This window comes from Oxyura jamaicensis, chromosome 1 (assembly GCF_011077185.1).
Source record: "Oxyura jamaicensis isolate SHBP4307 breed ruddy duck chromosome 1, BPBGC_Ojam_1.0, whole genome shotgun sequence".
In the NCBI taxonomy this organism is placed as follows: Eukaryota; Metazoa; Chordata; class Aves; order Anseriformes; family Anatidae; genus Oxyura; species Oxyura jamaicensis.
The window spans coordinates 149410463-149433737 of record NC_048893.1 but is presented as its reverse complement, the minus strand read 5'-3'; the positions used below and the strand labels follow the sequence as shown (position 1 = coordinate 149433737).

Sequence of the window (23275 nt, the reverse complement as noted above, 5' to 3'; positions counted from 1 at the left end):
TCCTCTCCAATACTCTCCTCTCCTCTCCTCTCCTCTCCTCTCCTCTCCTCTCCTCTCCCTTTTTTCTTTTCAAGTTGTGAAGCTCTTACCTTAGGCTATATGGTGAAGAGGCTTCATCTGTATTTAAAATCAAAACAATTTGGGGCAGAAGAGACCTTAAGGACCACCCAGTTCCAACCCCCTGCCATGGGCAGGGACACCTCCCACCAGACCAGGTTGCCCAAAGCCCCATCCAGCCTGGCCTTGAGCACCTCCAGGGATGGGGCATCCACAGCTTCTCTGGGCAGCCTGTGCCAGTGCAAAATACGTTATGGTACTAACTCTTTGTTGATACCTGTTCCAAAAATATTCTAATCGTTAGTCATTTAATTTCAGTAGCAATTTCCAAGCAGCAGCACAAGAAGCACCGCAAAGGAATGGTGGTGGTGCTCGGCTGCTTGAGTCGAGATGCTGAGCTGCACGGTAAGTGCCTCCTCACCAGCAGCAACCATTTCACTCTACTAGGAATGCAGGGCTGTAGCCAGGGGAATCAGTTTTTCCAAAATCATGCAGCAGAAGACTGGAAGCAGTGTATAGGGGCCTTTTATCGAGGCAGTAAAATCAGTTTGGACACCAGGAGACGTTTCCCTGACCTTAGGCTTTCTGTCTGTGGTTGTCGGTGTGGTGCTCTGTCTAGCAGTGAAGGTTTGCATATGGGCAGCTCTCGGCGTGCATGATGAGGGTACTAGCTGAGTGGCTCTAGCAGTGCAGCAGAAAAGCAAGGCAGGAGGGTGAAGAGGTGGCCTGGCTGCGCCCAGAATTGAAAGCTGCTCATTTTGCAGCCATTCCTGGCGTTTGTGGTCACAGGTTCAGCTTGCCAGTGGCGGTATCGGAGCATGCTGGTTTTAGAGCTTCCGCTCTAGCTTGTGGGTTAAGGAGGAGTTAAAGATGAAAGATCCTTCATTTAATGAAATTAATGCTAACATCATCAATTATAGCAGCAAACTCAGATGGCTTGTTGTTGTTTTTTTTTTCTCCACGGAACTGAGATACTTTCTGCTAGGCCGTGTTTTTGTTAGTGGCATACAATGTGTTGTGTTCTTATGGATCTCTTGCTAGATATCCTGTCTGATAATTCATGTTGTTTTTTCTCTAGAACAAAGCCACGAGGAGAGATCATGAGATGTCAGGTATCAGAGATACAGAAACATAGAGTCATTTAGTTGGAAAAGATCCCAAAGATCTTCAAGTCCACCATCCACCTAACTACCACGTCCACCACTTAACCATGGTCTCCGTAGTGTGTAAACATAACAACAGAGAAGTACTTCAGAATATATATGTTTATAAGAACAAAGAGCAGAGGCTTATAGAAATGATTATAGATGGAAAGGCAGAAAGCAGGCTTTCAGTTTGTTTTACCAGAAAACACTGCTAAAACAAATGGTATCTCTTCAGGCTTTAACTGGGTTTACAACTTAGAGCTCTTGGGGAGTTAAAGTGATAGTTTCTTAATACAGCAGAAAAAAGAAATAATGGCAACATCCTGTAGTTTATCTAGATTATTATGAACCTGAAACTTTGCCCTCTATCCCTCTTTTAGCGTAACTAACACTACTGTGTATTTCTCTTACTAGCTAGCCCGGACACTAAATTTAAACTAGTTGGTTTCTGCTCAGCTGAGTGAAGGAGTAAGATTTTGATGAGCATTTTGGTTATTTCAAATAGCTTCTACTGTACTTCTTTTTCCTTTTTCTTTTTTTTTAGGACAACAAAGCAAAACAAAACAAAAACCACTTGTCCTACGGTTGCCTCTGTAGTCTGATAAATTGTCAGGAGTTTTCATTTCTATCTCTTTCTGTTAGAAATGCCTCATGCCTGCCGCTGGCAAGTCTGCTTCATCTCTTCCTGTCCCACTGGACACAGCGATCTGTGTTATTGTTACATCTGAACAGAATTACTGTAGCTTTCCTTAGTTAGAAATTGCAGTATGGAGGTTTCATCAGGTTCTTAACTGCTTAGTAGCAGCAGCTGCTGCTAAAACATTCTCTGGCTGATTTGTAGGCTGGCATGTTGAGAATAATCAATTTTCAGCATCTCTATATTTAAAGTAGGCTGCATCAGAGTGCCTTCTGCTTACTAACCACAACTTCCCTCGAAAGTTACATGCCGCAGGAAGGATGAAACTGCTACGTCTAGCTTATTAGAGTGAGGAACATAATTCTCCTTGTGCAGGGTATAAGAATATGTATGTTTTTCTGGAGAGGATAGGATAACCACAAATGTTACTGCCTTCAGAACAGGTGCAAAGCTTGCTTTTTTAGTTCAGCCCTTTCCACAACATCTGTCACAACTGAGGAAAAGAAAAGAGGAAGAGGAGAAACTCTTATTTTTGCGCTGAGAAAAAAAAAATGAATGTAGCTTTTGGGAAAGAAATCTAGGCCATGTCTTGACCTTTCTGTATTACAGAAGAAGGCCAAAAACAGCATACAAGCTTAGAGTACAATACTAGACAAATTTTTAAGTTATATTGTTTGCCAATTTTACCACAAGGCCAGTGAGTTTCATGCTGCTTTCTTCTTTGACTTAATCAAAGTTTTGACCAAATTTGTTAGTCATAGAAGGATGCAGATTGGAAGGAGTCTCAGGAGATCGTCTTGTCCAACCCTGGTAGTGCTAATTTAGTCAGGGCTGTGTCCAGTCAAGTTTTGAATATCTGTTGAAGATAGGAATTGCACAGCCTTTCTGTGCAACCTTTCCCATGACCAATGTTACGGTGAAAAAATGCTTCCTACTGGTTCCTTGCTAAATCCTTCCTAAATGGTTCCTTGCTGTAACTTGTGCCCATTGATGTGTCTCCATCTTTGCTGTACCTTCATTAGGGCAGCCGAAGATGCTTATTAAGCATCTATCTGCCCTCAGTCTTCCCTCTCCACACTGACCAAACTTGGCTCTCTCCTCCTCTTCGCATGTATCACACGCTGCAGCCCCCAATTGTTTTTGGTGGCCCTCTGCTGGACTTGTTCCAGTATGTCAGCGTCCTTTCTCAGAGGAGCCTAAAAGTGGGTGCAGGACTCCAGGTATGGTCTCATGAGTACTGAGTAGAGGGGAAGGATCACTGCCCTTGATATTCTTTCTAACACAGTCCAGTACATGTTTGGCCAGCAGGTCACACTACTGACTGCTCTTGAACTTGGTGTCCACTAAGACCCCAGACCTTTTCTGCCAAGCTGCTCTCTGTCCAGTCAGTGCCCAGCCTGCGCTGTAGCCCGGTGTTATTCCCTCTCAGATGCAGGACCTTGCATTTGACTTTTCTGATCTTCATGGGATTGCTTTGAGCCTATTTTGATGGCCATTTGAGGTCTTATTTGTCTTTATTTAGTGCAGCTGAGCAAAGTGATCCAAATTTGGCAGGCATGAAGCGGGATCCCAGTACTGAAACTCACCTGCGTGCTGCTGTGGTAGGTGAAGTAGGTCAGCGCACTGTCGATCTCCCTGTGTGTAGAGATACCCTGTTCTCTTCTGCCACCCAGCTCTGACACAGCTGAGTTTGCATTCTTTGTGTGTGCTGCCTTCTTTCCTTCTCTCTGTAATTTGGATGACATGACCAACAGCTTTGAGCTGCCTGTTCACAGGAGGCGAGATCAGACGGCTTGAAGGAAGGGGATTTGATACACGTCTGTAAAATCATGTGCGATGTGGACAGGGTAAGTAAGGAGACAATGTGTTCAATTATTTCCAGCACAGCAAGCAGGGGACTTCAAACGAAACTAGCAGGTGCCACAAACAAAAGGAAATGGCTCTAGACACCATGTATAGTTAAATTGTGGAGCTTCTTGCTGCAAGAGGCTGCAGGCATTAACATTTTGTTTGAGTTGAAAATGGGACCAGACAGACTGATGGATTGTGGATTGTTGTATGCAAAGATAAGGCATCTACCTCAGGAAGTCCACAGTCAAACCTTGCAGGAAGCCAAGGCAGTATTTGGGGTGGGGGGGAAGGGCTTGGGTGCGGGGAGGAGAAAGAGGAACTACGAGCATTTACTACACAAACAGCAATTCCTCGGTTTTTCTTCAGAGAGCAGTTGCGTCTTGACTATGTTCATTTTGTAGCATAGCCTTAGCCTGCAGGCTACTGCTTAACCAAGATGATACCAAGAATCAGGTGATTCGGTGTCCATTCACCTCGTGTGTATCGAAATAGCATAGAAATAGACTGCAAAGACACAAATTGTTGAGCTTTGACTTGAGTTCTGCTCTGTACCACAGGCATGGAGGTTGAAGAGAGAAGCAGTGGCAGCTTGAGCAATACCTGTTCTCTTCTGCTGGGACTGCAAGCCACAGGAGATTGTGTTCTTTATCTCCAGACTTTCATTTAGGCTTCTATATCCTGTAACCCAGGGTGGCTGGGAGAATCTGTCTGAGCATTTGCAGAAGTAGCCTTTAGCTTTGCCTTCTTAGCTAAAGAAAAGGTGAATGCACTTAATGTTCTTGTGCTGGAAATGCATGTCTGTTTCATGATTTTTCATGTGATGAACCTTCACTTGGTCATGTATGCTTCTTCAGTGTGCAGCAGCAGATGTCTGTACAGCTTTCTTTTTGAGGTTTAGACAGAGGCAGTTAAGATGTACCCTTTGACCCCCACCATTATTCATCATTCTTATTTCTGTGTGCTCTGTCACATTCTCTAGCAAATAAAACATGAGAGAGGTCTCAGCAGTGGAGATACCTCAGACCCACCTCCCAGCTATCTCCCCTGAAGGGCAGGATGTCGGTGGCACCCATGCGGATGAAATTCTCAACCCTTTTCAAAAATTCAGGGCCACTTTTTGTCACCTGTGTCCCAGACTACTCTTACAGTAGGAGAAACATTTGGACCCTCTGCAGCTTTTGTACAGGCTCAGCTACGCTCCCGTAAGTCCTTCCCACTCCAAACAGCACAAAAACCTTCATGACAGTAGGCATTGAGCTAAGTGTGCACGCCTTCCTACTTGGGTGCCGTAGTCTGAGGGAGCCGGGCAATAATTTCAAAAGATTGACAGTTTTACTGTATAACTTCCTATAGTAATCTACTGCATTTCCTCAGTTTGTCATCTTCCTGGGGAGACTGTCAAACCTCTCTCATCCCCGACGGTCCATGACTTGAAAATGTTTTCTGTTACTTGCCTGTAGTTAAACAATCCAATGCTGAGAGTGCTGCCTCTGAAACCCTTCTGTTGTTCTGGACCCACCTCCTGAGAATCTGCTTTTGGCTCAAAGACCTACTGAATTTGGGGGCCAGTCCTGAGCACCTAACGGAAGATTCTGTAGCTACTGCAGTTAACTTTAAAATGGGTCTTGAGACTCTTCCTTTAGAATTATAAAGCTTGAGTAACCTATAAAACAAAACTAAAACACGTTTCTTACTTCCACTTCCCAGTCCTGAATACCTTTTGTTCACTGTGGTAACGACTATTAAAAGTTGAAGGTTTTGCCTATTAATTCTTAGCATTAAGAATGCTTGCAGAGGCCTTAGGCTTGGCAGTAGAGCACCTCTAATTTGGTAGTGGGATCTTAGAAATACCTTTTTTTTTTTCCATAGATCTGATAGCTCTTAAAATCCTGATTTCTTCAGGCTTTGAGGTAAGAATGTACGTAAATGGTCCCCACTCAATGCCTGAAGCTTACACAGGCCCTACAGCAGCCAGGGGCCTTTCCTCTTGGGACCACATCCGTGCTGCCATTCATCTTACTGCATACGTGTACGTTGGTCATTGTCTAACGGTGAAGGGTCTCCTGCTCTGCACTGTGCAGATGGAGGTGTGCACCTCTTCTGCCAGACTCAGGGTGAGGGTTTTGCAGGTGTAGCTCCATTTTATGTACAAACCAGATGTTAATTCTGGGCAGGTGATGGTGAGCGACTAGTTTTGAATCACTTTTTCACTTCCCCCCCCCCCTTCATCTATTAAACTCTGTCTCAGTTCATGACTCTTTTTGCTTGAGGCAGTTTTTCCCCCAGATTCATAACCAAATCCATGAGTTGGTACAAGCAGTGTTCAAAAGGAGTGTGAACGTAGAGGATAACTTCAGCTGTGTCCCTGCTTGGAGCACGTGAGCTAGCCTCTGGACACTGAGTACGGGTTATAGATTAATGTCTTGGAGCAGAACTTCCAGGTAGACCTCTGCGATGGACTGATACTAGCCAGCAGCTCAACACCCACGCTTCCGCTTGCTCACTCCTTCCTCCCCAGCTGGATGGTGAAGAGACTAGGAAGAGTAAAAGCGAGAAAACTCATGGGTGGAGATGAAGACAGTTTAATGGGTGAGAAAAAAAATGTGCAATGCAAAAGTAGTTGCTCACCACCTCCTCCGAGCAGACCGATATCCAGTCAGCCTCTGAGCAGTGGACACCTTGGAAAGGAAAACACCCTGCCCCTTTTTTCCCCTACTTTTTCAGTATGATCACTACACCTAAATATTTACAGACCATACTATTACCGTGTTGTATATCAACAAAATGGGAGATCGTCGCAGTCCTACAAGGAAGCAGTACCCATTTGAAGGTAACTGTGTCTCTTCTGTCAGCTTTCCAGGAGCTTTGAATACCCCAAGCTTGGCTTGGCTTTGGTGGGTTTGGTTTCACAACCTGATGAATCTCTCTGTTTGGAAACCCAGAATGCTTCTCTGCTTTCTGTTAGGACTGCTGATCTTCACCTGAATCTAAAATGTTTTCCCTTCACTGCCTGAATTTTAGATGTCCCAGGTAATCATATCTTTCCAGTAAGAAACAGCAAAGAAAATCCACCTAGTCTAACTTAGTGAAGAGGCTTGTAAAATGGTGTTTTCTTTGAAGTTATTTTCCCCATCATTAACTCTTCTATTTACGCTTGATTATTTACTGGAATAAAATAAATGTGGCCCTTCACATTTCTCATCAAAGTCTTCTTAGCAGCAGCCCTAGCCATACACTCCTCAGTCCTGAATTGAAAGGTATTCTATCATTTTGTCACGAACAGTTTTTAAGATCCTGACTGGACGTCACCCTCCAAATAGAGACCCTGTCTGTCCGTAGAACTTCAGTCAGGTCCTCATAATGAGTAAGCCACATGAACCTACACGTCAGCTGCTTGCTTTATCTGTGTAAAGGGTGAGTGAGATCCAGATCTGTGTGACCCAGCCTGTCACATGGAAAAGGTCATCAAAAGTTTCTACCAATGATGGATTCTGATTTTCTCTTGCAAAGCTCATGCTGCTTCAGCCACGTGTTGCATGGCATGGCATGCTCTTGTCTTGTCAGACCTACAGAATCAGATCTTTCCGCCCTCTTTGTGGAAACTACAAAGATCCAAGGGATGCTCGGTCTCTTAAGAATGTCTTGCTCTTAGATATCTGACTCATTAATAAAGAACTGTAATTTACTGTAAGACATTGTTCCATGAGACCTCAAACAAGGGTCTTAGAAGTAGCTTGAAGTACCTACTCAGTGAGAAGCAGTGGCAGACAGTATTTCTTGGGTATCTACGTGGTCACACTTGCTAAATGTTGTATGCTTACCAAAAATACACTACTTTTGGGAGAGCTGCCTGGCAATCCTCATTTAAATTTCTGAGGGTCCTGCTCCAGGAATGTACCGGTGTGAATGTCTTCAGCGTTAATGACTAACGTTCTTTCAAAACAGGAAGCCAGATACTTAATCGTTATTTTACTTCAACAGATTATGTGTTTTGCCTACTGCTTCCTCAGCATCTGTTGCATACTCAGTGTTGGAGAGAAGAGATACCAGATACGGCTTTACCCCCTTTATTCCTGTGTGTGTGGCATGCAGTAGGAGGGGGACTTGAGGTGTGCCGCCGTGGGTAACTACTGTTGTAAAAATATTCAAACAAACAGTGCTGGGGGAAGAATGCCTGCAGAACGAACGGAAAAAGGCATCTTGAAGAAAATGATTTGGGAAGAGCTCTGGGTTTTCAGTATTACTGGCCTCCCTTGCTCCCATGCAGCAGCTTGTTACCACCTCTCTGGTGATGGCTGCCAGCCCCACAGCACAACTGGGAGGAGAACTAAGGCAGATGCTCTCCAAGCTATTTTAAAGCAGTGTCCCAGGCCAGCTGAAACCACCACCACTACTTTTGGCAGTTTCAGATAAGCACACATAAAAGAGTCTCCTCACTGATAGGAGTTTGCATGAGCTGCGAGTGCTGGCAAGCAGCGAGAGGAAGCAGTGGCATCAGCTGCCCCAGCTATAAATCGTCACTGTCTTTGTCTTCAGGACTCTGGTCAGGAAGCTGAGCTTATCGTAGCTTTTAAAGATCTTTATTTTATTGTTTTGTTCAGTATCTGAGAAATAATAAAATAAGGAGAAAAAAGCTTTTTTTCAAACTGGTAGCTAACTGGACCAAAACACTTTTGCAAAAGCAGTATTTTGATTTGAAGTTAGCTGTTTGTTTTCAAAATCACATCAGGGTTCTCAAAGTCTAGACTTGAAAATAACAGAATGACTAACATAAGCAATCAAAGACAGGGAAACTCAAGATTTTCAGCGTAGACCTTCATTTCCACTTAAAAGTGAATAAATACTTGCATTATGGGGTGGTGTGATATATATAAGAGTTATATTTTACATACAAATATTTAAAAAATAACTTCTTGCCTTTAAAGTTTTATAATCACAGATTAAATGCAGACCAAAAGTAAAAACAAACAAACAAACAAAAAAATAATAGACTAAAAAGAGCTTGTAATGGTGTGATGTTAATAATACATATATATTATTTCTACAGCTTCCAGGCAATCATGAGCGGTCTTCCTGTGGCTTTATCAGGTTATCATTTATTTACTCCTATAGCAACAAATTCTTAAATAATATTTTCAAATAGTTTATTAAAAAAGCCAACAAGAACAGAACGGCAATAGCATACAGAATTAAGCAGAACTTCTCTTGAAAACAAATTTTCTTACTCCACTTTCCTGTGGCTGCATAGTGTCTTTTGTAACTAGAAACTCAATTTTGACAGTGTAAGTGGTTTTGAATTGCAAGGTCTTTTGCACTTTCTCTTCCATTATAAAGTACTTATTAATAACATTTCCATACTGCTCTTCAGGTTCGACCCTTCCATGTTTGCAGGTAGGTGGAGGTCAACACCTAAGGAAGGAAGGAATTTCAAAGATGACAAATGTAGCATACTTGGATGACTTTCCAGTACAATCTCAATGCTGGAGAGATACAGCTGCAATAAATGTCATTTATTCTGACATCTGGCATAGCTTTTACCAGTAATTATCGGGCATTTTTTATTTTTCCTTTGTCATCACATGGTGCAATTACCAAGTTGTGTTGGTATATTAATAAGACAGAAGACAAAAGAAAAGACGTGTGGGCCAGGAATAAAGCAGGGAAGGAAACGGTCACGTTACGGAAGGGCATGACAGCAGGAACCCAAAACCTGCATCCTGGATGTATACTGGTAGTCAGCCAATTCCAGTAGGACGTGTTTAACTCATCTGGTCTTTTCTCTGGCACCATTTCAGTGTGCCCAAATGGATTCCGGACGTGCTCTGTGAAGGCATGGTGGGAAAGCTCGTCCTTTCCCAGCCATTCCTGCTGTTACCATTTATTGATCTCAGGTTAACAGTTTGTCTTGTGTCCGTGTCTGACTTCAGCAGAAGTTTTGAAGACCCGTGTATCAATGTTCTTTTAACCAAAGCACTGCAGTTTGCATATTTTAGTCTCTAGCATCAACTTCTTTCTTGTGTGTTTATAAATAATTAATATACAACCTTGAAACTCGGTAATACACACCGGAAAGAAAAGTTTTCCTTCAGGAAAAGAGTTTGAGAGATAATACACCTTGAAAGATGAGTGATTTAACATACGGGAGATATTTAATATTGGGAAGAACCAAAGAGTTCATTAATTTTTCATCCATTATATTTGACAATAGTATCTCTGTGAATTTTCCATTAAGACATACATGCTCCAGGTACTACAAAATACAGTTTTACCTCCAAAGGACTATAAACTAAGCACTAGAGATAGTCAAACTGTACAGAAGTTGTCCGTTTTATCTAGAAGTTTGATGACTTTGCTTGTGTGAGTGAGATAACAAAACCATTGCTGTAATTGGAGCTCAGCTAGGAGTCTTGCAATTTTCAGATGTGCTAGCTGTAGTCACTCTAAATTGTAAGCTATTTTTGGTTTGATCCTTACTCAGACGTACAGTTAAACTGACTCACGTCTTTGCTTGATTTAATAACATCCAGGAGTACGTTATGTGCAGTATGGAATTTGGACATTCACAATGGTGTGCGTTTCCTGGAAAAAGTAATGACATCAGTCAAAAGGACGTAGCTAGGAAATTGTAGCTTTGAGTTTTCCTGCTGTCCTATGATCATTCTTTTTCAGCCTAACACCATTCCTTGATTTCCTGACAGTCTGAGAAGCAGAGTATTCCTTAAGCTGCTGTACAGGGAACACAGAGGTTTTTATGTGAACCCGGGATTTTTAAGCCTGCTTCACTGCAGTGTACTACAGACTTTATTTTTCAGGTAACTTCCCATTGGCAGATTTTGCAAGTACCATCATTTGTGTTTCTCCCACATCCCGTGAGCTTTCTTCATGGTGCGACCTGACAGCGCTTGAAATTGATACGCTCACTTGTCGTCTCAGTATTTTCAATACAGTTCTTTTGTATCCTTTGCACGCAAAGAAATAGATGAAAGGGTCTAGGCAGCAATTAAAATTCATCAGAAACACAGTGTAATGGAGTGACTTCTGGAAAATTTGCTCTTCACTGCACAAGGGTTCGTTCTGAAGCTTCTTAATCATGTGTTGTATGATTGCAACATGGTAAGGGGTAAAGCAGATGATGAACACTATAATTACAAATATGATGGTATTGATGGCTTTTTTGTTTATCCCTGATTTTTCAGTCAGTGGATTTTCCTTGGCTGTTTGAAAAAGCTTGCAGCTAATTTGAGAGTAACAAAATAGTATAATTCCCAGGGGAATAAGGTACCCTACTAAACAGGCAGCAAGAAGTATAAATGGTAGATGGGCTATTTTTTCAAAGTTTGGGTATTCCATACATGTAGTCCTTTCATTTTCTTCCTGTGTCATGGGTTGTATAAGTAACGGGAAAGTCTGACTGAATACAAGAAACCAGATAAACACACAAATACCCTTGGCATATTTAATCCTTCTGATCTTGTATCGGAAGGGGTGGACGACGGCAAAAAACCTGTCAATGCTCAGAAATGTCATGAAGTTTACACCTGCGTAAGTGTTGATGTAAAACAAGAGAGCAGTTATTCGACATAATGCTTCTCCAAAAGGCCAGTGGAAACCCAGGGCGTAGTAGGCTATCCTTGTAGGCAAGGCGATGCAAAACAACAGGTCTGAGAAGACGAGATTTGTTGAATAGAGAGTAGTCGAATTGATCTTCTTTCTGTTTTTGAAAATGACCGTGAGGGCGATTGTGTTTCCAAGCACTCCGAAAATTAGGATGAGGCTGTAGAAGACAGACAGGAGTATCCTTGCTGTATCTTTATGTTCATATAAGTCACAGGTAGAACTGTTTGTCTGAGAAGTTGTGGAAGTGTCCATTTCTGCAACCGCTGTTTTTGCAGGAAGCTCAGTAGACCTGACATGAAAAAAACAAAAGGGGACATTTTGTAATATGTGTAGATAAGCTTCTTCTGCAAAACAACAGTCAACCTACATTGCAAAAAGCAAGGTCCTAAAAAACTGAAATGAAACTTCATTGTGGTGAAAGACTTTCAAGCCTCTTTCCAAAAACAAACAAACAAACAGATGGCTCTATCTGGCTTTTCTATTTCCATCCCAGTGCCTTCTCTCCTGAAAAAAAATGAGACAACGGGCAAAGTAATAAACCAGGGATGCCATATACTTAGCAAGTGAGGCTTACAGGCAGATGGGCAGGAGGTGGGCGGCTATTCACAGCAATCCGAGAGGAAGAGGGAGTCTGAAGATACCACATGATAAATGAGCATATGAAGCCCCCAGGGGTCAGTCAAGCAGACAAAATCTTTGAAATGTATTGCTGTTAATTTTTAGGTAGTTTTTATTTCTAAGGATTCACTTTGTGATGGTTTAACTTGTTCGGAGAAGATAACTTTTTTTCAGCATTCCTGCTTATACTGGCATAATAATTGAGCCTGTTTAATGCTAGTGCGAAGAACTGGCTTTTGCAGTCTAATTCAAATATTGTTTATATACATAAACCAATAAGGCTGCTACTTCAGTCTCTTATTAATCATGCTGCAAAAGAGCTAATGTATTTCACGCATCATGATTTAGTGGATTTTGGAAATAGTTTAACCTGAATGGTCAAAAATGACACGGAAGAAATGCAAAGTGGCAGTGGCTTGGGGGACTTAAAATAATAATAAAAAAAAGAGTTAGCAGAATTTAGAAACAGAAAGGATCCTGTCCTGTTTATGTTGCCTCCAGTGCAGAATATTTTCAGTTGTGTTGTTACACCTAACAGTTGCACAGTGTCAGCATAAATGGCAGAAAGGAGGGGGCATCTAATGTTACTCCTTGAGCAGCTGTTCTGCAAAGCGTTACCTGAAGTCTGAAGAATTTAGCTAACAAATCACAGGGAGAACTCTGTTGTTGAATAGTACCATCCTTAAAGTATCTGTCATTTTTATGGTTTTTCTTTTTAGCTGTTCCTCACTGTAACTGTTGCTTAGGTATCTGATCACCGTGAGTTCTTAAAGAAAAGGCATGTTGCATTGGGTTTACGTGGCAAGGTTTTGGTTGCTGGGGGCTGCAGGAATGGCTGCTGTGAGAAGAATTCAGAAGCTGCCCCTTGTCAGATCAAAGCCAGTTTCAGCCAGCTTCAAAGGGACCCACCACTGCCCAGAGCTGAGTCAGTAAGACATGTTGTTTGCACCTCTATGACAGCAGATTTAAGAAAGGAAAAAAATACAAAAACACGCATACACACACAAAAAAGAAAACAAAAAGAAAAGAAAAGAAAAGAAAACAAAACAAAACAAAAAAACCCTCCTGCACAACAGCAGCTGGGAGAGAGGAGTGAGAAGCAGCCCTGCAGCCCCCCAGGTCAGTGCAGCAGGAGGGCGGGAGGTGCTCCAGGCAGGCAGCAGGAGTTCCCCTGTGGCCTGAGGAGATGCCCCTGGTGGAGCAGGCTGTCCCCCTGCAGCCCATGGGTCCCACATGGAGCAGATCTCCACGCTGCAGCCTGTGGAGGAGCCCCCGGTGGAGCAGGTGGATGTGGCCTGGAGGAGGCTGCGGCCCATGGAGAGCCCCTGCAGGAGCAGGCCCCGGGCCGGAGCTGCAGCCCGTGGAGAGGAGCCCACACAGGAGCAGGGGCCTGGGGGGAGCTGCTGCCCGTGGGGGACCCGTGCTGGAGCAGTTTGCTCCTGGGGGGCCTGTGGGAAGCCCAGAGGCAGTGAAGGAGCAATGGAGACAAAGTGTCAGGGACTGACTGCAGCCCCCATTCCCCTGCACTGCTCAGGGGGAGGAGGTAGGAGAGGGTGGATGGGGGGGAAGGTGTTTGTAATTTTTTGTATCTCACTTCTCTAGCTTGTTACTAATAGGTCATAAATTACATTAATCTTCCTGTGCTGAGTGTGTTTTGTCCGTGACGATAATTGTTGAGTGATCTCCCTGTCCTTATCTCAACCCTTGAGCCCTGTTCATCATCTTTTCTCCTCCCGTCCCTTTGACGAGGGGGAGTGGGAGAGCAGTTGTGGTAGAGCTCAGATGATTAAAACCACCACACGTTTCCCACTCTTTTGACTGTGAAGTGTGGTTGTATCTTTCAGTTCTTGCTGGAAAGACTGCATGTGAAAAGAAGTGAGATGATTTTATTCCCTGTGCCCTCAAGAAAATCTGTAGAAAAACTTCCAGTAGTAAGAAGGTGGTCACCAGGAGAATATTGTGAAAGTCTTTCAATATCACTGCTGCAAGCACCATCACTTCAGAATTATACAATGCTCTATTTGTGCAGTTATATATATAAAAAGAAAAACAGAAGAAATTTTTCGTATGAACAGTCTGGGACGCTCTCAGCAATCACTCTAATTGGTCTTTTTCAAAATCTTCAGGCCGCTTGTGTCTTTATGACTGTAATGTGTCTATATTTCTGCAGATATTAAATATTAGTGCTAGTTTTGGTATCAGACATCTTTGCCATCTGGATGACTCATACAAACTGTCAGCCTGCATATCCGCACTTACATGGATTAAAGTAGCAGTCAAAACAAGATTGCTTCTGCTTAAACGCAGAATATCTGGAGATAAAAGCTGTTGTAAACTGATTTTTACATCCATCTGATATCTTTAATTAAAGCATCTAGGTTATTTCTGAGGATCTGCCTTTCAATGCACAATATTTGCCAACAACTACAACCTGCTGTACCTTAAAGAAGTCTTTCTAGAAAATACTTTTCCATTTTACATGTTTTAAGCTATACCTTTTATAAAGTATTCATTACCTTTTTGTTAACTTGTGGAGGCACTGAAAGCTCAGTATCTTCTTTCATGTTTTGATGAGATTGTCCTATTTATTTCAGGTTGTTCGCAGTTAATTTACCTGCAACGCGCATTATAATCCAGTTTGATCAGACTTCTGCCTAGGTTAGCAGGGGTATGTAAGGTTCCCTGTAAACACTAAACCTGCAGGTAATGGGTGATGGATCTCAAATTCCTGATTTTTATTAACTGTAGACTCCGTGTATTAAGATACATGAGTAAGTTATATTACATGTGATTAAGAAATTAAGAAATTTAGCATCCAAATACCATATCAGGTCTATACACTAGCTATCAGGTCAGTATCAAGTCTTGTACAGGCTGTAGGAAAGACAGGTAAGCGATTTCCGATGGATAAATGTACAGTGTTCTGATTCTTAAAGATACCAGGGAAGCACGTAGCATGTGTCAAGAGATGTGAAGATTGCATTTGGGGCTGGGAGTTAAATCTGATCTGGGAGCACTGTGGCTTGAAGACAGGAATTGAATTGGTAAAAATCAGCTCTGTAGCTGTTGTACAGATTTAAGAATGTCTGGAATGTCTCAGAATGTGTCTTCCACGTAGAAGCACGTAGCATGGTTCATTTTACTTAAGTGCCACAGGCTGCTTTTTGCAGAAAATGTCATGTGTTTTTGTAGGCATCTGGATGAAAGTTGGTGAGGTATTTTGGTTTGTTCTGTCCTTCTTAGTTGTATGTTTCTGATTACTCATTCAGACTTCCAGCATGACATCTATCTTCTACCCATGACGGCCTTGAAATTTGGGTAAAAACATTTCTTAAACATATGCAAAGAAAAATTATCCAAGATTTATGATAAACACCTCTATAGCAGTGACTACCTACAGTATATTCATGGCATAATTTTATTTTCTGTTCACTGTAATGTGATAGTTTTTGTACATAAATAATATGTAAAGTTGTCATGTACATTCGTCTATCAGTGTTCATAAAATGTAGAATATCTACTATTTGAACACATTTACGTATGACTTAGGAATATATCTATAATTTCAGTGACTTTTTTTCTGACATCAGTAGAATTTCATATAATGTCATCTGCTTTGTGCTATAGAATAGGATCTTCTACTTTATTGTAATAGATTCATCTAGAAATTGTTGCTCAAAATAGGATGTTGACCCTCATGTAAAAACATAGCTATACTGAAAAGGAGTCCAGCCAGGAGAGAGCTGGTGTCTGTGCATGGCCATGTGTAGGGAGTGGCTAACTTGAGCAGCACTTTCGCTTTTCCCAGCTTGCCCCACTCTAACACAAGGCAAGCAAAGGTAGGTTCCTGGTTCCTGAGGAAGTCCTCTAGTTGCACGGCGGGACAAGCTGGCCACAAAGAGATGAGAAGAAAGTCAGAGAACCACAGGTCGTGCACTTCCAGGTCAGCATGCATGTCATTGCTCCTTGGATGTCAGCAGGCTCTTCAGCTTGCTGTGGGAGTCAGCCCTGGCCAGGGATTCCCTTTGATCCTCTGCTATCCCCAAAATATTTTGCCTGCTAACGTAGGGCACACGGTTTACAATACTCTAGATGAGTATTAGTGTTCTGTTTGTATATAGTTAATGTGTGGGCATTTTCAAGCAGTCACTGTGATGTTTAGCTGCTACATTTCCTGAATATATTTCATATTCTTAAAAACAGATGAGATACTCTATCTGTCTTGGGGCTCCAACAGATAATAAAGTTGCTGCCATACCACAATTTAATGTACATCAGCTGAGCTATGGTAACTTCTTTGTACATCTGAGCTCTCGTTGTTGGATGAACTCCATTTCACCTCAGCAGGCATTTCAGCTTTTCTTGTCAATCTTGAACCAGGCTGCTTTTAAAATAGTAATTTCTTCCTGAAAGGCGTCTGGACTATTAAGTAAAACAAGATAGTTTTGGAGCCCTGTTCCTTGTGTCAGGTTGCTATTTATTTCTTGGCAGCAAGCCTTAGTGATCAGTCTACTGTACATACACGGCATGTGCCATACTCCACAGAACGTATCTGAGAAAACAACAGCAGCCCTAATTTGGGTACTTACTGCATTTTTTGCATTCCTAGAGCAAAAGTGGAGAACGTCACCTCTCTGCTGCTGCAAACCTCAGACCAGCTGAGCAGTGCAGGGACTTGATTCTTACTGATTCTAGTGAGCTGTGTGCCCTAGAACCTTATGAGGACAGGGCCGTGCACCGTCACGAATGCAGACACACCACTGAAGCTAACCTTGGGAGTCACTACCAGAGTGTTTGCTCTTCTCTGTTGATGGATTAGATACCCCTCTCCAGTGGCCTACAGGGTTTATTAATGATATTATTTTGATGTACATATTTGGAGGGGAAAAAATAAATTGTTAATTTCCTTACCAATGTAATAATTTTAGAAAATATTGCTGCAGTTTTTGGCAGAGGTATGTAAGAAATTTAAAGGCATGAAGTTTTTAAAATTCCTGTCTTTGTATGAGTGTTGTAAAGAAGGCTGTTTAGGTTTTCACTTTTTTCTGAGTCTGCAGACATGTAGTCCTTGATGACACTGATGAAGTTCTAGTGCAGAATACCACTCACTCATTTCATGTGACCTCCTGTGTAATCAAGGTTATGTTAGTATTTTAGTTGTTTGTGTATGGATCCCACTCTCCTGATTCGCAGCATATTTTCCACAGGGGTATTTGGTCTTGACTTGGAGAACTTGAGAGGGAGAATTAGCCCTTTGTATTGGAGTATTGTTTAGTCAACCGCCCTGTCAAAAATGTGGGTGTCTCTTATTTTTCTCCAAAATCAATTTGCAGATGCTGTTTTTGTTGAGCCTTTCCTCTTAGAATAAAGACTGCTTTAGCACATAGCCCCTGTCCACCCACAGAGGTGTTTATACAGCCTCGTTGTTTTGGCAATTCAAGGTGAGCTTCTCAAATGTCTCACCATAAGGCAAAATAATCTGTGACTTCTGCTCTAACTCCAGTTCAGTCTGCTACAGGAGATGGGATTCCAGGTGCTGGCATACTTGAAGGTGTCCTCATCACCATGTCCCTGCTTTTTCTGCTCTGTGGGTTAGGTATCTGAGACAGAGCTGAGTAGCATTGCGCTGGGAGCTTGTGATGTTAGGACCTCACGCCTGGGAGAGTCTAACATTAATGTTAGTATGATGCCCAGGCTTACAACCAGTGTGGCTTGTGCCTTATTGTTCTGTCACTTGCCACTTCCAAGTTTTAGCATTGTATTTGCTTTCTGATTGTCGTTGAAATACGTTGACATACACCGATTCAGTAATGTTTGTTTTTTTCTTTAGCCAGTTGATGAGATTTGTTAGCCAGCTGTCTATTAATCTATTCTCTGTGGTTGCTTGATGTTTTACAGCCATAATATCTACTCAGAAAAAAATCACAGTACCAGGTCAAGCTGCTTATGAAATCTAGAACGTGTTAAATCTGTGCAGGTGCCTTTATCAGCCAGTTCTGTAATCTCATCAAAGAAGGAAGTTAAATTCTTTTAGGAGATGGCTTTTCTGTGAAAATACTTAACTGACATTAGTTATTCTACATTTGTTGCACAGTACACAAGAGCCCAGCTCAGGGTAGAGTTCCCACGGTGAAGGGTATTTGATGAATGGAAATGGTGGCTCCAGTTTGGATGTATGAATCCGAAGCCCAGGTTCTCTGAGATGTGTCTGTATGATGGCCTTTGCACATAGGGTACCGGAGTTGCATGTACTCAACTATTGAAGTGCATAAACCTAAGCTATGAGCCAGCAATTGTAGCATTACAAACTTCGATTATGTGGTTTAAAATATAAATTTGTGTATAAATATCTGAGAGAGGGTTGTCAAGAGGAAGGAGCCGGTCTCTTTTCAGTTGTGCCCAGCGACAGGACAAGAGGCGACAGGCACAAACTGAAGCACAGGAAGTTCATTCTGATTATGAGAGGGCACTGTACTGTGAGGGTGACAGAGTACAGTGCTCTGTACTGTGAGGGTGCCAGAGCACTGGGACAGGTTGCCCAGAGAGGCTGTGGAGTCTCCTTCTCTGGAGATATTCAAAACCCTCGTGGATGCCAACCTGTGCAATGTGCTCGAGGTGATCCTGCTTGGCAGAGGGGTTGGACTAGGTGATCCTCAGAGGTCCCTTCCAACCTCAGCCATCCTGTGGTTCTGTGAAATTATGTGCAAGCAGTGACACAGAGCTGTCTGGCTGTAAATAAAAGGAGTTTTGCTCCTGTTCTCCTGCTTTTGGTATAGGAACACCATCTGTTGTTTGTTTGTCTGTGTTTGTTTTTAGTAAGAGAGAGAATATATAGAATACTTTAAGTGCATATTGTAACCTAATGTGTGATTTGTCTGTCTCTCTCTTCATAATTTTTATTTTTTGTGTTGAGTCCCCAGTTCATCTGTCCAGCAGCTAATTTAAGAGGGCTATCAGTTAAATTCTCGGGAAGGCATGGCAAGTTGTTAGAAAGCTCTGTCCTGGCTCTGTACATAGTAGGATTTAGTCACTTTGAGATGGATGAACGTTGTTTCTTTAACAAACTATACTGGGGAACAACTCTGTTCAGGTATGTATAGAGTGTTAATACGAGTAGTCTTCTGTAGGTCTAAGCTGTTAAGTCGTAGAGAATTTATAAACAGTGGAAGATGGAAAATATGCAGTGCTGTGGTAGTAAAGGCTTAATGTTTTCCTTAATATCTAAAATTATTTTTCTTTTGACCATTTATATTTACTGGCTGAAATTCTAATTTAACATACACGTGGTCTTCACTGCTGTGTAAGTTTTATGTATTTGAGAAAAGGATTTGTTTCAACTGAGTTATGTTCATTAAGAAGTGTACCTGCTGAGTTGCATAGCGGAATGCTTTGTTAACATGGAAAGGTTCATATACCTAAGAAAGCTGCACATATCTAGACATGTATTACCAGCTTGGGAACTACACGTGGTTAATAAAAGCTGAGGCAAGAGACAGGCGTGTCCTAAAGCTTCCTGTTTCTTTCTAATGCTGTAACCCTCACGTTCTTTTAGTGTGTTATGTTAATTTACAGTTTTCAGAGCTGTTGAGTTTTGTGTCCAAACTCGCAACGGGTAAGCCTGATGATTGAATCCACAGGTCACCACCCATGGCTAATTTGGGTGAGATAGTTTCCAGTCTAGTGCTTTTACTCTTCCGTAGTAGAAACCCAAATTTGAGAATCCAAAGTGTGCATTGCATGAATTAAATTCTCTTAATGAAGAATTAAATTCTCCATGAAGAATTAAAATATTCTTTAAACGTTTCTAACAGAATTTGTGGATGCAGACTATATGGGATCTTTATGGTTCAGCTTTTATCTACTACTGTTTTACACAGTTGCATGACAATCACATTTTGTGTCCTAAAATAATAAAAGTTACGGTAAAGTGAGTGAAGTGGAAATAAAGTTGAGCTGAAATGCTGCATAACTAGTTAAAGTGGAAGACGTGTATGTGTCTACCTCTTATCTGTTGGATCTGTCTTTCCCAATGTGATCCCTGCTATGGAAGTGTGAGAATTATCCAGCCTAAATCATATTTTCCAAAGATGCATGTTAATGTGAAGAGCCATGCTCATGATGAGAAGATTAACCTCCCTTCAGTTTACTTGCTTAAGTCTATTTAATGTAAAAAAGAGAGAGCCTAAAAAATAGCAAATAAGCAAAAGAAAAACCTTAGCCACAACTACATTCCTGCAAGTAGAAGGAAAGAAAAGTCAAAAAGATACAAACAAGGAAATTGTATCTTAGTAACTAGAAAAAATGCACACCCTGTATATCTGTATTTTTTTTCTGCCCAGATGATATGGAACCTGTGCAGGTACAGTCTTAATTAATTTTAGGGATTAAAACTTCATGACTTTAGTATAAATTTATTATTCGTTGCGTGTGTACACACTCCTCAATCTCTGAACAGATAGAGATGAGATCTGAGCTGTTAAATACTTAATTGCCTGGTAAGTTTTCAGTCCCCTTGTCTCTGTTCAGGAGGAGCCATAGAGATGACCTCTTACATTCTGTCTTTAAGGGCATGCATGCCACCTCTCTGTTTTACTATAAATGATAGTTGAGTTGCTGCCTGTTGAACAGTCTATCTTGTTTTGCCAGTATTACATAAAAAATATATCCTGTTTAATAGGAAGGTGCATAAAAATCGTATTACTTCTAATATTCCTTTGGCTTTGTGGCATGAAGACCAGTAATAGGGAGAAATAGAGTTGGTGATTGCAGTTCAGGAAAAGAATGCCTTCTAAAACCTTTGAAAGAAACGTGTGTCAGAAGCTGAGAGAGGAGTTAGCTCATAAAATTCAGGATTTTTGAAATATTCTGCTGCACTGTTCAGACACGAGAAGAGTGACTGAGGAGCTCTTGAGCAGAGAGTAAAGACAAGTGGTGCGTATGAATGAGCAAGCAGTGCATTCACTGACATAGTACAGATTTGTTTTAAGGCTTTCTCCTAGTATTAAAGTATTTTGCATGGTTCAGTGAACGACTTAGTAACTGCAGTGTTTCACTTAATACTTGAACGGTAGTTATTTTGCAATAGTTTCATTTAAACTACTTTTACTGAAAAAGCTAAGATAATGCAGTATCAAACATTTCTTTCTGATTGTCAAAATTACTAGAAATGATATTATATGAAATCCGTATTATAAGAAAACATTTGAAATAACTTGTTGATGTTGTGGGCCACCTGGCATTTAAATAAGAAATAAGAAATAACAAGTAGCTTATTAATATGGCAATGTAAAATAGTACAGAATTTATTCTACAAGCCTTGTCTCTCCTACTACATGAAAATATTCTTAATAATGCAATAAAGAAATCAGCTTTCTGGAATTGTTTGCTGTTCAGTGAAAAAAAAAAAAGTTACTTCTTTTCTGTACTTACATATCTGTGGCTTCTTAGATCCTCCGAGCAGCTAAGGGCATTAGCAGGATGGCTTGACTGTGAAAGTTTACCCTCGCACATTGTTTTCAAGACTGATTACGTGAGTCTCTTTTGTGGGAGGGGTAGATTTTTTTTCATGTGCTTAAAAAAAAAAAAGCTTGTTTGTATGCTGGTCTTGATTTGCTGCCTACAGTTTTATGGGATGTGAAAGCATCTATTTTTAATTCTTTTGCAATTAGTCTGTTCAAAGAGAGTAATTAGAAACGCCTCCCCCCCACCACAAGCTATGCGTTACTGACTTGCATAGAAGGGACTTTACCCAGAGGTTTTCTTGACGAATTGTTGACCAACCGAAAAATCCTGAGTGAAAAACGTTGTTTATATTACGTCTGCATTAAAATACGTGTATATATATATCAGTAACCCACAACACTAAAGTTTAGTTCAGAGCAAAGAGCCCTATGATCGGTACACGCTTTAAAATCGCTTCTTACTGATCAGATCTGACACAGCACAAGAAAACCTCAGGCTTGGGGCATGCTGATACGCTGTGTAAAAACAGACATCTCACCAGCCCGTGTACATTCCCAGCACTGTTTTAGAATCGTAATGATGAGGCTTTACAGAAATGCCCTTTGAAAATGTGTGAGGGAGCTGAGGAGCCTGGCTGGTTCTAGAGATTAGTGAGGATGTGTAACTTGGTAAGTTTACTGCATTTTGAGCAAGGATACAAATTGTAGTAATACACACACAAGGTATGCACGTTAAAATAAATAAACAGCTCTTAAAACACACGTCGGGTTGTGCTAAAATGATATCGGTAAGTACAGGTGGGAATAGGAAAGAAACGGGATGTCAAGCTGTGCGGTGACCTGTGGGCACCTGGAATAACCTTGTGTCTGGGTAAGGAACCTTGATCTGACAGTGAAACCGTGTGTTTGCTGAAAAGGTTATGGAGATCAGAGATAGATGGAAAACCCTGCCATTTGCTGTTAGAGGCGGTGGCTGAGCGTTACGTGGGATTTTCCCCACAAATTCATACTGATCGTTCATGACTGCGAAAGGCAGATTATCTTTCAAGTGGCCTCATTTAGTGGCCTGATTCTCAAAAATGAGCAAGTAGGCACGACGATGCCGGTTGTGGCAGGTCCAACGCATGCAGAGGTGGGATGCGTCTTGGGAGAGCTCGGGCGGTGTTCACAGGGTGAGCTTCTGGTGCCACTGCCACTGCCACGCTGGAGGTGTGCAGGGACAGGACCTTGCCTGATGAGTCTGCCTCGTCAGGAAGCCTGAAGTAAATGCAGCTTTTGTGACACAGTTAAACTTCACTGAACGTCTCTCGTCTCACAGGAAATGTCCTTGCTATGGCAGCATGACACAGAGCCCTGCTAGTTACTTTTGTGCTTACTTGGAGCTTTTAGGTGGCACCATACCATGATTCTCAGTGCTAAGCTCTCACTGCAGGCACAGCGTGGTTCTCCTGAGATGCCTGATGTAGAATTTCCTGCTCCTCAGTTTTTGTGACTGTTTTTATTCATCCTCCAACACCACATTAAGAAGGTCTTTGAGAGAACTTACTGGGCTTATTGTAGAATTTTTCTCTATTGTTTTCAAATTCTTTTAAAACGATTTAGCTTCATCACAGAACAAAATCTCTTTAAATGAAGTAATGAGACTTAACTGCTTTTTAAAGGGAAATTGCATAGGGAACTTGCTTCATATGTACACAGTGTCATAACTGCAGTGTGGTTCCCTGTCCAGCAAAAATACGTGGTCGAAATGAGAAATTTCTAGATACAAAGGCAGGTCTTTGCTCAAGGGCTGACATTAATATCACAACTTCATATTAAAGGAAATGATCATTTCAAAATAGCTGTAGCCTTATGAAAATAATACCAAAATGCGTTTCCTGCTCCGATCT

The 23275-nt window shown here is 41.6% G+C and overlaps 2 protein-coding genes across 2 annotated transcripts in view; one reads left to right on the top strand and one right to left on the bottom strand.

Moving 5' to 3' along the window:
• UBAC2 (UBA domain containing 2) overlaps positions 1 to 23275 on the top strand; it is a 93265-nt gene that overhangs the window by 28410 nt on the left and 41580 nt on the right. The gene's annotated exons all lie outside the window — the stretch shown is intronic.
• On the bottom strand, positions 8326 to 21550 carry GPR183 (G protein-coupled receptor 183). The gene is made up of 2 exons (XM_035318756.1): positions 21355 to 21550; positions 8326 to 11596 (listed from the first exon to the last, which is right to left on the bottom strand). Coding segments are annotated over exons 1-2 (1107 nt in total). The 5' UTR covers positions 21357 to 21550; the 3' UTR covers positions 8326 to 10491.